Below are 14,313 nucleotides of genomic sequence, written 5' to 3' on the forward strand. Positions count from 1 at the left end.
GGGCGGCCCTGGCCCCCTGCGAGGGGCAGAGCGCGGCCGGGACTGGGCCCCGGGGCAGCGCCGCAGACACAGGCACCCCAGGCACCGGCCCCGGGGGCCCCGTGCCAGCACCACAACCAGCCTTTACAAAACCAACCACGTTTACTGCACAGTTGAACACAGGCTCAATGTGAGCGACTTCAGAGCTCCCGGCACCTCTGCCGGCCCCGTCCGCCCTGCCCAGGACAAGGCTGGCCCCGGCCCCCCTGCCTGCACCTGCACAGGGGGCTCAGCGGGGGCGGGAGGCAAGAGCAAGCTCAGCCCCACAGAGGTGGGGGCCCGCCAGCGCTTCCCCAGCGTCAGGCCCCAAGACCCACAGCTCAACCCAGGGACACGCACCGGTCCCACCGCCCTCCCCGCACCAGCTCAGACCAAACAGCGCAAAAGGATCCCTCTGGGCCCAGAGCACGCGGACAAGTGTCCCGAGTGATCCAGGTGACAGCCAGGAGCAGCCGTCCCTCCCCTGAGGCGGGGCCCAGAGGGTAAGAAGCACCGAGGAGGGGCACGCAGCCCCCCGGACAGCACAGCCTGCCCCCGGCCCGAGCACGTGTGCTGGCAGCACGAGGGATCCACCACGCTACTCTGCCAGCAGCGGGGAGTGCTCGGCGGGGCTGGGGCTGCCGGGCTTGTCCTCGTAGAGGGAGCTGAAGCGGGCACGGCGCTCCGGGAGCAGCTGGCGGCCCACACCGGAGGCCAGCCCCACCAGGCAGTGCGCCCGCACGATGCCCGCCTGCCCGCCCGACACCAGCCAGCCATTCGAGTCCAGGTTGGGGCTGAAGCGCACCTGCGGAAGGAGAAAGGGGGTCAGGAGGGAGGGGGCCGAGGCCCCGGGACCCCGGCATCCTGCAGCCGTGGCCCAGGCTGCGCAGGGCTGCAGGCACACACGGCCCCCTCACCTTGTGCAGGGACTCCAGCTGCAGGCGGTCGAGGCTCAGCTCTGCCTTCACCTCCTGCGTGTGCATCCTGCGCATGGGCTCCCGGCTGGGGAAGTTCTTGAAGCTGCGCTGTGAAGCGGTGGCACCGCGATGGGCAGCGTGCCCCGAGCGGGAGCACCGCGCGCGCGGCAGTCCTGGCAGCACCGGCACCACACGCGGGCAGATGCTGCCTGGCCAGGGGACACGCGTCGCCTTCAGGGTCACCCACCAAACAGCCGCAGCAATGGGCAGCGGGAGCCAGGCCCCAGGGAGGGCCCGGGCAGGGCGGCTGGAGCGTGGCAGACCCCACCCCACCCCACCCACCCCCGGTGCCTCTCCAGCAGCTCTGACCCACAGACTTGCTCCTCCTCTCCAGGGGGGCCCAGCCTGGCCCTGGTACCCCATGCCAACACCTCCAAACACGGCCCGGCACACCGGGGAGCGGTGGCCCAGGCAGGCTGTGACCCCCCAGGCTCCTTCCCGGGGCTGGGCACCCCAGCCTGCTGCCACAGCCGGGACACCGAGCGCGCGGCTCTGCCCAGGGCTGACGCCCACAGCCGTGCCCCCGCTGCCCTGGACCAGGGGCTCCCTGCCTGGGGGACCCCAGCCCAGGCCAGCAAGGCAGCCGGGCCCCGTGCTCTCGGGGCAGCCCGTCCCGCCCCGTCCCCGTGCTCTCGGGGCAGCCAGCCTGGGCTCTGCCGGAGGTGAGGGGCTGCCACAACATCTGAGCGGCGGCTCCTCGCCCTGCCGCTCCCACTGCCCAGCCGCAACCCCACAGGCCCCAGCCCTGCTCCCACGGGTCCCGCTCACGGTCGGGACCGCCCAGCCCCAGGCCTGCCCCCTGCCCTCTCCTACCAGGTCTGTGTCCCAGAATCGGATGTAGCTCTTGGTCACCATCTCGCTGTAGAGCCTGGTCTTTGGCAGCGCCTGCTCGCTGCTCTCCGACCCGGCAGGGCTGCAGGGCAGCAGATCGGCTTTGTAGACCGGCTGTGGACGAGATGGGGCTCAGGGCAGGGCGGGGGGTCCATCTGCTCCTCCGCAGACAGGGACCTCCAGGGACCGAGCAGGGCTGCGGGCCTCGGGAACCCTGCCCTGCCCCGCAGCATGGCGGGTCTGGGGCAGGGGAGAGGAGGGAGGTGCTGCCGTAAGGGCAGGGGACAAACAGGGCCAGGCCTGCCCCACGCATGAGCCTAACCCCGAAGGTCCCATCCCCAGGGCCAAGGCTGCTGCCACCGCCCCTCCCCACCACGCAGCCCCTGCCCGGGGGGAAGGGCACAACACGCACACGACGTGCACACACGCACACGCGCGTGTCAGGCAGCAGAGGCCCCGAGGCCGGCGCAGGACGCTCTTCCAGCAACCCAGAACACAACTCCCGCCCTGCCCAGACCCACGCGTGTCGCGGACAGGCCCTGCTGAGCACGACGGCCTCTTACAAATCTGCGGTCTGAGGACCGCTTGACATTGAGGGGGTTGACGGCCAGGTCGGGCAGCACCGCAGCCACCAGCTCGCCGGTGATGTCTCCCGCAGCCACCGTGTTCAGCCAGTCCGAGCCAGATATGCTCTGCAGGAACAGACGGCCCGAGGTCGCGGGGTCCCAACAGGCTCCCCACCACCCCACCTGGGCTGCAGCACCACGAACGCCGACCCCGGGGAAGGACGGGCTCGGAAGCGCAGCCAGCTTGGACGCAGGCGGGGACGCCGCCTCACGTGGCTGCCAGGGTCCCTCGTCCAAGGGGCAGCGGGTGACCCCAAGAGCCAGGGCCTCGCACGGCCAGGAGGCGTCACCCCCACCCGGGAGCCGTGGGACCCCGCTGGCGCGGGGCCTGGGGCGGGTGCCCCCCCCCCCCCCGACATGGCCCCAGGACAGAACTGCCCTGCACCAGCCTCTTACCCACACGGTCCCCTTGCGAGGGGCCACAAAATAAGCCTTGAAGCCCAAGTACCCGGCGTCAATGTAGTGGATGCCACAGAGGCCGTAACTGCAACAGAAAGGGAACGGATGAGGATGGAGCTCTGCGCTCCACCCCGAGACGGCGAGAGCCAGGCAGCAGCCCACCTCCCCAGAGACCCCGGGACCCAAGCGGACGGAGGGGGCTGTCCTCTCTCTAGCAGCATGTCACAGCATCACGAGGCAGCTCCCGGAGGCTGAGGACACACCAAGACCCCAGAATCCTTCTGCCAACTTGGGTCAGCCTGCGGCCACGCACGAGCCCTGCCACCCAGCCCAGCTCAGCGGCCTCATCCTTCCCCTTGCCCACCTTGCTCGGGCCCCGGGACGGTGCGGCCGAGGGGATGCCAACGCTGCGCAGCACGAGCAGAGCCTGCCCTCGCCACGGCACAGCCGGACGCTCCCAGGGAGGCAGAGAGCAGAGGGGGCCCCTGGGCAGCAGGACCAGACCCCAGCAGCAGGGCTGGCCCCCAGCACAGAGCGGGCACCGCAATGGCCCCAGCACTCACGAGGCGTAGCAGTTGTCCTGGGCCACGGTGACCCCGTTGTAGGGCAGCAGCCAGGCCACCTCAGTGCTGAGGAACCGCTTGATGCTGTTGATGGGCTCGTAGAGCCGCCGCAGGTCCCAGAACTTGATCTTACGGTCGCTTCCTGCCGTGACCAGGAAGTTGCTGGGAACCAGGAGAAAGGCAGCACTGAGACCCCAGCGCAGAGCCGTGCCCAGCCCTGCTGCAGGGACACGGTGGCTCCGGTCCCGCAGCACAGTGCTGCTCACACAGGCAGTGGCTCAACCCCCCCCTCGCCCCGGAAAGCCCAATCCAACCTCTTCGGTGCCTCAGAGGGCCAAGTGCCATCAGCACCAAGTCCTCTTAAGACCATCTTGGCGAAGGAGCCTCATCTGCAGGAGCGAGCCCGCTCTCCCAGGCAGTGCCTGCACCAGCACCAGCTCCCCTGCCCTCACCTGTCGGCCTTGCACCACTCGATGCTCCGGACCGCATGGTCATGGGCTAGAAAGCACCGGAAAGGGTAGAGCTTGAGGGAGCCATCAGGCTGGCGCACACACTGCAGCAGGGACTTGGTGAGCAGGTTCCAGACGGCCACAGTGCCTGTGGGACGAGACCCGTGCCCATGAGGAGCTGCCCCGGCAGCGGACCGCGACTACGCCAGCATTGCAGAGGACACCCAACGCTGCAGCGTGGGACCCGAGGCAGCCCGGGACTGGGGGCCAGGCAGCGGCACAGGCAGGAGCTGCGAGGGACAACGGACGAGCCAGGGCTGGAACCGAGGCTGGGGCTTAGAGCAGGACTGGATGGCTCGGGTACGGCAGGTCCTGGCAGCGCAGCACAGAGCTGCAGATTGCCTGAAGCCAGACACAAAATCGCACCCAGGCAAATCAGACAGATGTGGATTAAGCCAGAGCCACATCCTGGAGCCGACAGGTACGTGAGGGTGCCTACGGCCAGCCTACAATAAGCCTTCCCCCTGTCCCAGGGACGAACAGAGAGGTTCCTGCACGGTGCCTGCCACTTGCTGCTGCTCACCCCGACGCTGCCCCTGTACCTCGTCCTCAGGGTCCCCCATTCCCTGCCCCAGGCCGAGGCTGAAGGAGCACAAAGCTCCGCATGTGCCTCTGCCTGCTGCGGGGCGAGGGCTGCTCCCCGAAGGCTCTGCCGCGGGAGGAGGGACTCACCATCATAAAAACCAGCTGCAAGTTGATGATGGGGCTTGGATGGCATCCAGGAGAGGCTAAAGCACTGGCCGCACTCGGACGCATTCCCTGCCTGGATGGAGCCCACCTGGAGCATGGCAATACACTGCACCTGGAGGCCAAAGGACAGACATCAGTCACAGCCCCACGCTGGTGCCGCTTGTGTCCCAAGAGCCGGGGACACCCAGGTTTGGGAGCATGGCTCTGCTCGGCCACCCCAAACACCTGGGGCCGGCGAGCTCTGCCGGCGTCCGGACTCCCTCCCCAGCTCTCCCACCTGCACCAGCCAGGAGGCTCGCTGGGTGCCAGCCCCGATGGGGGACCGCAGTGGTAGAGGACACTGACCTTGCAGATAACGTGCTTGTGGAAGGACCCATCTAGAAGAGAGCAGAGGAGGGTGAGGACAGGCACCAGCTCTCCTAGAAGCTCCCTGTGGCAGGAGCTGCTCAGCAGCCCAGAGCCTGGCTCACCGCTCCCTGCGGCCCTGGCCAGGGCTCCCAGTCCCTGTCCTGCCACCCATCCGGACCAGCATCCCCACCGCAGCTGACAAACAGCAGGCGAGCACGCCCAGCAGCAGAAAACAGAGCACACAGAGCAGCAAATCCAAGAGCAGGCAGTGGCAGGACATCCAGGAGCCAGACCTGCCTGGGCTGGAGGAAGTGGCACCCCGAAAGGCGCCGCAGGCAGAGGTGAGGCAGGGCTGACGTTCCCCCCACCCCAGCAACCTTCACCCCACCGTGACCGGCTGCCCGCCTTGATGGAAGATGCCTTCACCAAACTCAAGGGGACCCGGTGACACACAGGGGCCAGACCAGACTGTGACTGCCCCGGGGAGGAAAGGAGCAGCCGTGCAGGACAGGCTGCTCTGCCAGGCAAAGGTGCCCAAGCTGCCCAGGGCAGCCGGCGGCAGGGGCTGGAGCAGCCTGGGCAGCCACTCCTGGGGACGCCAGACCGCGCAGAGACCCCTGCACCCAAACGGCTCAGGCCGAGGGGCCCACAGGGCCCCCCACGCACCAGCTTTGTCTGCCGGAGAATCTCCCCCGCCAGTGACACACGACGTGAGTGCTGTGGGGTCCCCGCCCCGCACCTCTCGGGCCAGAAGGACCCCCCCGTCCCCCAGCGCGGGGCTGTCCTCAGGCACAGCGAGCACCAGGCAAGCACGTCTGCGCCCCAGAGCGCGGCAGCCGCAGGCAGAGGCGGTGTCGTGCAGAGACACGGGAGAGCCATGCATCTTCTCTGGCACCTCCGTGACAGCCAGGGCACAGCATGGAGAGCAGCCCCGGCCTCTGTCAGGCGGAAACACTGGGTGCGGGTAGCTGGAGCCCCAGGGAAAGCCAGCACAGGCACACCAACCTGGGAGCTCCCGGCAGGGCCCCAGCACGCCGCAGCCTGGCACCGATCCTGCGGCTGCAAACCGGCACCCCCAGCCCGGCTGCGAGGCGCAAGGACAGCGCATGCAGCTGCAGCCAGGCTGACGCTACGTGACAGGACCCGGCCTGTCCGCAGGAGCTTTGCAGGCTGGGGAAGGATCCGTGCCTGCCGCAAGCTCCCCACGTGGGGGCTGCGGCAGCCAGCGCAAAGCACCCGGAGCCGTCGCTCTGAGAGGGGGGCAGGAAAGGCAGCGCCAGCGGCCGGCGCAGGCGACAGCACGACGTGCTGATGGGGGTCGGCAGCCACGCTCGGGTGCCGGGAACCAATTTCCCATTGTCAGCCACGGACGTGCAGGCTGTCGGCCACGGCTGAGCGACCACGAGCAGCACGCACAGGTCATCAATCGCGCTCGGCGCCCAGCAGATGAGACTATTACAAGCACCATTAGCCCGAGCCAGCCAAGCGCTCAGAGCCCCAGATCCCTGGTACGACAAACAGCTCAAGCCGGGCTGGAATAAGCAGCTCTGCCACAACAGGACACGCTCCCAGCAGCAAGCAGGGAGGTGGGGAAGGCTCGGGAACACACTGCCGCAGCTACGCCTCGCCCCGCAGCCCCACTCCGGTCACAGCCACGCTGCCGAGAGCACCCTCCCAGCGCGCCCAGCCCCACGTAGGGCTGCCCCGGGAGCCATGCCCCAGCCGAGCGGCTGCAGTGTCCCCCAGAGACCGAGCTCGCCTCTGGGTCAGATGCTGACCCAGAGGCTTTGACATCCTCCGACATCAAAAAGCAGCCTCGCTCCCCTCCCCTCCCCTGCCGTAACTCTCTCTGCCAGAAGCCGGCCCAGGGACAGCAGCAGCAGGGGCGGCAGCTGGTCCCGAGCCTGGAGGCGTGCCGGGGCTCGCTGCCCCGCTGGACGCAGCCCCCGGGCAGGGCGGCACCAGCCCGGGCACCATCCCGCTGCGCTGGCGAGCGGGGCCTGCCCCACGGCCGTGCCCCTGCCCAGCCCCCTCGGCGCAGCAGGCTCCCTCCCGTGCGGGCAGAGGGGCCCCAGCCCCAGGGCTCGCACGCCGCCCACCCCGGCACGGTGGGACGAGGGCCAGGACGCCCCTGCCTGGTGGCGCGGCTCTTCCTACCTTTTACCTGGGTTCTCTTGGAGCGCTGCAGGGCGCCGGGGTGCGGGAGGGAGTACAGCAGCACCTTGCCGTCCGAGAAGGCCACAGCCAGCAGGCCCAGCCGGCTCATCTGCGGGTGCTGCGCAACAACACGTGAGCCTGGCTCAGCCCCAGGGTCGCCGTCCCCCACCCCGGAAGGCGAGGCTTTAGCGAGGGCACGGACTTAGGAGCCCTGGGGGAAACCAAAGGCAGCCCCCAGGGCCTGGGTCGCCCTTTTGGCAGCACACCCACCTTCCTGGCAGCGGTGGGTGGCTCCCAGGCACCGCTGGGGCAGAACTTCATGTCCCAGATGCAGCCGTGATCAGCAGCGATGGCGTAGGCCAGCCCGGCTTTGTCGGCAGAGCTGCAGGCACGGTTTGAGCCGTGAAGAACGTGGCAGCCGGTGCCCAGCGGCTCCAGTATACGCCAGCAGCGAAGCTGGCTACAAGCACAGCCCCCGCGGGGTTCGGGCCGTGGCTGGCAGCTCTGGGAGAGGACGGACCTCACCACCCACTCGGCCGCGGAGGGACAAGAGGTACGGGCCCCGTCCCATTGCTGGGAGCCGGGCAGCCCCCAGTCCCTTCCCCATGGGGGCCTTCCCCAGGCCAGCCCACTCACCCCTGCTCCTGCTGCAGCGTGCCCAGGCCCCAGAGCTGCAGGAGCGCAGGGCCCCCGTGGAGCCCGGCCACGCTGTGCGTCTCCTCCATGCTCCCGTGGCAATAGAGAGCCACGTACTGAGAGGCCGCCGAGCCCTCCGGGGATGGGCACCACTCCATTGCCCACACAGGGCCGCCCACGAAGAAGGACACATCCAGGCGCTCCTCGTGGGGCTGCAGGGAGTTGAACCTGCCAGCGGGGAGGCGGGTAAGGGCACGGGGCGAGAGCAGCACCGCCGCGGGGCGGGAGCGCGCAGGCCGGCAGGGCAGTGCCCAGCTGGCACAGAGCCCTGGCGTGGGGCCGGGGGGCGGTGGGACCCCAAGGCACACCGCACTGCATGGGCTCGCTGCTCAGCCCACAGCCACTCCTGGTGTCCCGGAGCGGCTGCCCGGTCCTCAGACCCGCCGGGACCGCGGCCCTGAAGGTTACTGCCTGTCCCAGGCACGACACCCATCACCCCGGCAGTGCCTTGGGGCAGCCCGTCACAGACCTGTTTACCCTGTACAAGACACCGTCGTCTTCGATGCCCTCCCGCTGGATGGAGAAGAGCGGAGACTTCTCCTCTGCTGGCAGGTACGGGGCAGCTTCGCTGGGGAGGCAGAAGGTGAGAGGACGTCTCCCCACCCCTGCCCCTCACCCAGTCATCCCTTGGCACAGCGCCGTGCCCCAGCACCCATCCCAGCCTTCGCACAGCCCGGCGTGCCCTGCTGCAGGCCACCCCGAGGGCTACTCGAGGCCAAATCCGTGAGACCCCCAAAGCCCACACCAAGAAAGCCCCATCCTTTCTGCTGGGGCCTGATCCCATCAGAGGGATGGGGGAGTACGGCACCCACCGTGCCCTTGTTCTCCCCCAGCCCCGATGGCTGGAGCCACCCACTCTCCCCACCCCAGCTCACCCCAAACATTGCCGAGACCTGCCTCGTCATGCAGCCTGAGCGCAGGCAGCGCCTGTGCCGCGTGTCCCTCCCAGCCCCTCCCTTCCTACGCTGCTCCGACGGCACCTTTCAGAGAGACACGTCCACTTGTGCGCCAAAGGGATCCAGTCAGGAAACTCCCACTGCGAGTACTTCTGATCCCGCCTGCAGCAGATGTGCCAAACGTCAGCAACAGCCCCGCTTCCCGGCCCTGCCTGCAGCACAGGCAGCCCCACGCTGAAGGCTCTCAGCCCCTGCCCTTGCCCACACCCTCTGCCTGGCCCCAGCCGCTCCGCCGCCCACGGTGCTTCCCGCAGGTGACGGCGCCCTGTCCCCAGCAGCCGCCAGCAGAACGCCGGCGTTCCCGACGGCACACGCTCCCTTCTCCTCGCACCTGTGACAGCGATGGTACCCAGGCCACCGACAGCCACCGCTCCCTGTAGCCTACCCCGAACCCCCCAGCACCCCCCAAGCCCCCACTCACAGGCTGCAGGTGAGGCTGGAGCACTTCTCCACTGGGGCCATGATGGAGTTATGGAAGCCATTGGGAGCGAGGCCTCGGCACTGGGGCTTGGATCTCTGGGCACAAGAGCAGACTCAGAGCAGGACCTGGCCAAAGGGCCCAGCCCGGGCTGCCTCTGCCTGCCCAAACGTTCCCACGAGCCCCTGGGGGGACCCGCCTGTCCTGAACAGCACCGATGCAGCCCACAAGCACAGAGCTCTCCCCCAGCCACAGCAGCAGCAGTCACCCAGACTGTGTCACACTGGGCTAAAGACACAAAGTGCTATTATGGGGACTTCCATGAACTACAGGACAGCCTCCGGGACCCTCCAGCTTCAGCAGGAGCCCAAGAGCCCTGCGCCCCTCTCCCAGGAGTACCTGTTGCCCTGTCCCTGTCCACCCTCGCTCGGAGCTGCCTCTGCCCGCAGTTAAGCCCAAAGAGCTCATGCCCGGATTCACGGCATGTGCCATCCCTGACTGAGTCCTGCTTCAGGGCTGTCCTGCCCCAAACAGCCGGAGGCGAGGACACCACACGACAGCTCAGACGCTTTGCGTTGTTCATGCCGGGCCAAAGGTAAGAAGCGGCCAAGGCAGAGACCCTGCCCTTACCCCTGCAGATGACATCTTCCCACCATGTCCTCGGACCACCTCCAGCTCTGGCTCCGACACCTCACTGAGTGGCGCGTCGCTCCCCTCCTCCTCCTCCGCCTGCAGCAACACCTCCTTCGATGGCACAAAGTCAGCATCTCGCGCAGGATCATCACTATCTGTTTCCTCCTCTTTCCTCCTCCGGCTCCGACGCTTCTTCTGGATACGCTCAAGCTCTGGCTCTGGCTCCCGGGCACCCTCAGCAGGAGCTGGAGGCTGGTACACGGACGTCAGCTCCTCTGCCAGCTCCTGCAGGTACAGCAAAGCCCTGGGACACCAAAGGCATTGCCCAGAGGTGAGCAGACGGACCACACAGGGACCAGCCAGCCCTCCCTCCAGGACCTCTCCAGCTTGTGGTCTGGGAGGGCAATTTGCTCCAGCCCTGCCCAGCCAGGCTGCGGCGGAGCCCATCCGGATGCACTGCCAGCCTCCGGGCTGGCCACTGGGACAGCCAGCATCCCCTGCCCCTTCCCAGGGAATGCCAGCCTCCCCGGGTCTCCGGCAGCAGGCAGGGGAATGCATCCAGCAGGCATAGCAGCGCGTGGCCCTTTGCCAGCCAGAAAGTGGGAAAGACAGAGATCTTCCTGCGAGTGCCCTCAGCACAGGGAGCTCCCACACTGGGCACCTCACTGCAGGTGCTGCACCTTCCCTCTGCGCAGCAGAGCGAGGGGACCGGGGCACTGCAACCCCGCCAGCTCTGCCCCTGCAAACCCAGGGCTTGCACAGGCACTCGGAGAGCACAGGCGTTGCCTGAGGTGCCTTCAGAGGCCCCAGAGCACACAGCCTCCCCCCAGGACTCCCCATTAAGCAGTGCGTGGCTCTCACAGCTTGTTCTGCTCCCCCCCAGACAAGCCTCCTCCTGGTTTCATCAGGAACCAAGGAAAGCTCTTCCCCACCGCAGGCAGCCCGCTGCCGTCAAAGACCTGCTGCACATGACCTCACCTACAGCCCCTGCTATTCCCCACATCCCCGTGCTCCTGGATCCAAACATATTCTCCTAAAGCAGGAAAAGACTGCCCCGTGGGGAACCAGTCTGTCCCACCAATGTAGGAGAAAGTCCTTCAGGAAAGACAGCAAGACCCCTCAGGAGAGGCAGAGGTCTCAATGAACCGCTGTCTGCCCGTCCTTCCAATCTCCCTGGGGCACCCGCACCCAGCCCCCCCCCATCCGTTGCCCCACTTACACTTTGGCTGCCCGCCTCTTGGGGCGCCTGCCGGGGGGGGTCTCCAGGCCTTCCGCAGCCTCGCTGCTCCCCAGCATCTTTTGCACACAGATGGGTTCTGGGGTCGGGCACTCCAGGTCCTGAGACAGTTTCAGCAGCAGCATCTCGGTCTTGGGCTTCCGCCCGCGCTTCCCGGGTGCCTTCGGGGGCGGCACGGACCCATTCTCAGGGGTCCTCGAGGACTCGCCGTGAGCCTCAGTCTCCGCAGGGGCTTGGCCACTGGGGTCACTAGGGCTATTTTTTGTTTTTTGGTTTCGGACAGTTTTATTCTGGGACTTGGTAGCCTCTACTCCCTCCTCAGAGCGGCCCAAAGCATCCAGATCTCTGAGCGGCGACAGTTCCCCTGCCCAAAAATAACAACCAGAGTCGGCACGAAACCACAGCAGGGCTCTCCTACCACGCCTTGGCGCAGCGACCCGCCGGGCTGCCACCGCCCAGCCGGGCACCGGCCCAGCACGTGCAGCCGGAGCAGCGCCAGGTCACAGCGGGGCTCAGGCACCGGCAAAGCGGCAGCTCCCTGCCCGATGGCACGGAGCCGGGGCCAGGCCGCCGGGCCGGAGGGACACACGGACACTCAGGGTCAGACAGCCGTGCCCGGGCAGCGCCGCAAACACGCTGAGGGGCGCGGTGAGTCTGGCTCAGCTGCAGGCCAGGGCACGCAAGGCTGGAGGCTCGGAGCAGCGGCAGGAGCGCACGCCGCTCCCCAGCCCGGCCCGGCGCACCCCGCCCCGGCCCCTCTCTCCGCCTGCCCCGCGCAGCCCGGAGCTCTGCGCCCCGCGGCGCCGGGTGCCCCGGGGAGGGACCCGCGCCCGGCGCCGCCCCGCTCCCTCCCGCAGCGGCGGGCGCGGCCCCGGGCACCGCCCGCCCCCGGTACGTACGGAGCGCTCGGGGCTCGCCCTCCCGCGCCCGGCTGCGGCTCCGGCCGGCGGGCGCCGATCCCCGTCCCGAGCGGCCCCGGCGGCTCCGCTCCCGGCAGCGCGGCCCGCGGGCGGCGCTGGACGCCATCCGGGCGGGTCCCGACGGGCTCCCGGAGCCGCCTCCGCCCCGCTGCGGGCCGCGCCGCCAGCACGGAACCGGATCCGGAAGGCGCAGCGCGGCGGCGGCGCGGGGGGATGGCGTCACGCCGGCGACGTCATTACCGCAACGCTCAACGTCCTCCCCCGCCACGTGACGGAGCGGCGTGGCTATTCCGTGGGCGCGCGGAGCTCCACGTCCCACTGGGACCCGCGGAACCGGATCTGCGGGGCCGCGCGGAGACACGAGCGCCCCTCTCCCTGCACCACCGCACGCGTCCGTGCGTGAACAAGAGGCGTCTAGACAGGGCAGCCCGGGATCCGCGGGACCCGCAGACCGGAGTGGAACGGGGTGGGATAGCGGGGTAGAACGGGACGGAACCGGGACGCGGAAGATGATGAAGCACCGTCGCGGAGCAACGATGCCACTGCCCGTGTCCTGACGGCAGCTCTCGCCGGCACAGGTGGGGTGACCGCGCCCGCAGAGGAACAGCGGACACCCCCGCGCGGGGCCCAACCCGCATCCCCGACGGAGCCCAAAGCAGCTCCACGCCCCTGCGATGACAGCGGCGCTGAGAGCAGGGCAGGCCCCCCCATAACATCTGTCCTTGTACCGGCCATGTCAGGGGAGAGCGCGAACGCAGTCCCCCACTACCACAAATTATGCAGTCGAGTTTCCCGCATTTGGGGAAATCGCAGGGGTCAGCACACCCGGAGTGCAGGGGATGAGCCTCGCCCTGGGAAAACCACCTGCCTGATCATGGTGTCTCCCCTGCCAGGTAAGTATGACCACACACCGCCCCGAACGCACCACAGCCCCAAACACCCACACACAACACACGGACAGCAACAAAACACACACACACACCACACACACACACACACACGCCGCCACCACGCCTCCCCGCACCCACGCTCCGCCGCCGCGCACCGCCCACGCAGCGCTCGCCCACGCCCGCGAGCGGCGTCTTGGGGGCGCGGGGCTGTCCCGCCAGCCCGCGCGGTGCTCGATCTGCATGGACACGCCCCCTCCCGCAACGCCCCGCCCCTGGCGGCTCGCAGCGGCCCCGCCGGCTGCGCCGCGATCTGCATGGCCCCGCCCTACCCCCGAGGCCCCGCCCCCGAGGCCCCGCCCCGCCTCCTCCTCCCGGCCAGCGCCGCCCCGGCCGCGGGAGCGGAGCCCGGAGCCGCGGGAAGGACGCGCCGTGCGGGGCGCTGGGCCCGTGCCGGCGCCGGCGGGACCCGGGGCCGGGCTGTGGGCGAGACCCGGCTCCCGGCAGCCGTCGGCCTCCCGCGGCCAGCGGCGGGCAGAGGGCAGCTGCCCGCGGCCACGGGCGAACGACCGGGAGCGGCCACATCCCCGTCGCCTGGCGCAGGCGGCTCCGCAGGGGCGCACCGGGAGGCTCCGGCCGGCGCCTCTTCTGTCCGGATAGTTCACCCCTTCCTCGGTTACATCTCGCTGCGGCTCTTGCGTCGTGCTGCCGCCGACTTCCTAGCGGCGGAGGCCTGAAAAGGCCCGTGAAGTGCTCGCTGGTTTACTGCCGCCGTGCCCCGTTGAGGCGTACAGGCTCACGCCGACCTGCCCGCAAAGTCGGGAGTTACGGCAGAAGGGCTGCCGATGCCCTGGGAGCTCAGGATCCATCGCTGCTGGGTCCCTGCTGTCCCGCCACCCGCTCTTGCTGCTAGACTTTATAATCATTTATAGCCATCAGCCCAAGCCCGTCTGCCTCCCCTCCCCTCCCCTCCCCTGCCCTCCCCTCCCCTGCCCTCTCCTCTCCTCTCCTCTCCTCTCCTCTCCTCTCCTCTCCTCTCCTCTCCTCTCCTCTCCTCTCCTCTCCTCTCCTCTCCTCTCCTTCTTCTTCTTCTTCTTCCTCTTCTTCTTCTTTTCTTCTTCTTCCTCTTCTTCTCCTCTTCTTCCCCATCCCCTGATGCACTCAACATCGTTCCTCCAGCCTCCACTTGTGCCATCCAGGCCTCATTCCAGCCTCTCACACGCCAGTTTGCTTCAGCGTAGCACCAGCTGAACCCCCCCACACACAACCACCAGCGTTAATAAACCCAACCAGACCTCCCTGCTGTCCCGCCTGTTCTCGTAGCCGCTTCCTAGCTCAAACGGAATCCGATACGTAGCGGCGGCAGCAAGGCTTGCTAAAGCCTCAGCCGCAAGCTGTGACCTTTCACCCACATACGCTGACCCTACACTGACCTTTTACTCAGCTAC

The 14,313-nt window shown here is 68.5% G+C and overlaps 1 protein-coding gene and 1 non-coding gene across 2 annotated transcripts; both read right to left on the reverse strand.

Moving 5' to 3' along the window:
- Positions 1-128: 128 nt before the first annotated feature.
- GTF3C2 (general transcription factor IIIC subunit 2) lies at positions 129-12,173 on the reverse strand. The gene is made up of 18 exons (XM_075497543.1): positions 11,958-12,173; positions 11,041-11,422; positions 9,819-10,125; positions 9,192-9,286; positions 8,795-8,872; positions 8,284-8,382; positions 7,755-7,982; positions 7,389-7,500; positions 7,119-7,236; positions 4,959-4,990; positions 4,596-4,725; positions 3,867-4,011; positions 3,415-3,576; positions 2,849-2,936; positions 2,390-2,518; positions 1,809-1,940; positions 936-1,043; positions 129-823 (listed from the first exon to the last, which is right to left on the reverse strand). Exons 1-18 carry the CDS (start codon positions 12,082-12,084, stop codon positions 617-619), a joined length of 2,679 nt encoding a protein of 892 aa, XP_075353658.1. The 5' UTR covers positions 12,085-12,173; the 3' UTR covers positions 129-616.
- Positions 12,174-12,715: 542 nt separating this feature from the next.
- On the reverse strand, positions 12,716-12,879 carry LOC142408543 (U1 spliceosomal RNA). The gene has a single exon (XR_012775341.1). It is a non-coding gene; the product is annotated as a U1 spliceosomal RNA (small nuclear RNA).
- Between the last annotated feature and the right edge of the window lie 1,434 nt (positions 12,880-14,313).

Source organism: Mycteria americana, chromosome 3 (assembly GCF_035582795.1).
Source record: "Mycteria americana isolate JAX WOST 10 ecotype Jacksonville Zoo and Gardens chromosome 3, USCA_MyAme_1.0, whole genome shotgun sequence".
Taxonomy (NCBI): Eukaryota; Metazoa; Chordata; class Aves; order Ciconiiformes; family Ciconiidae; genus Mycteria; species Mycteria americana.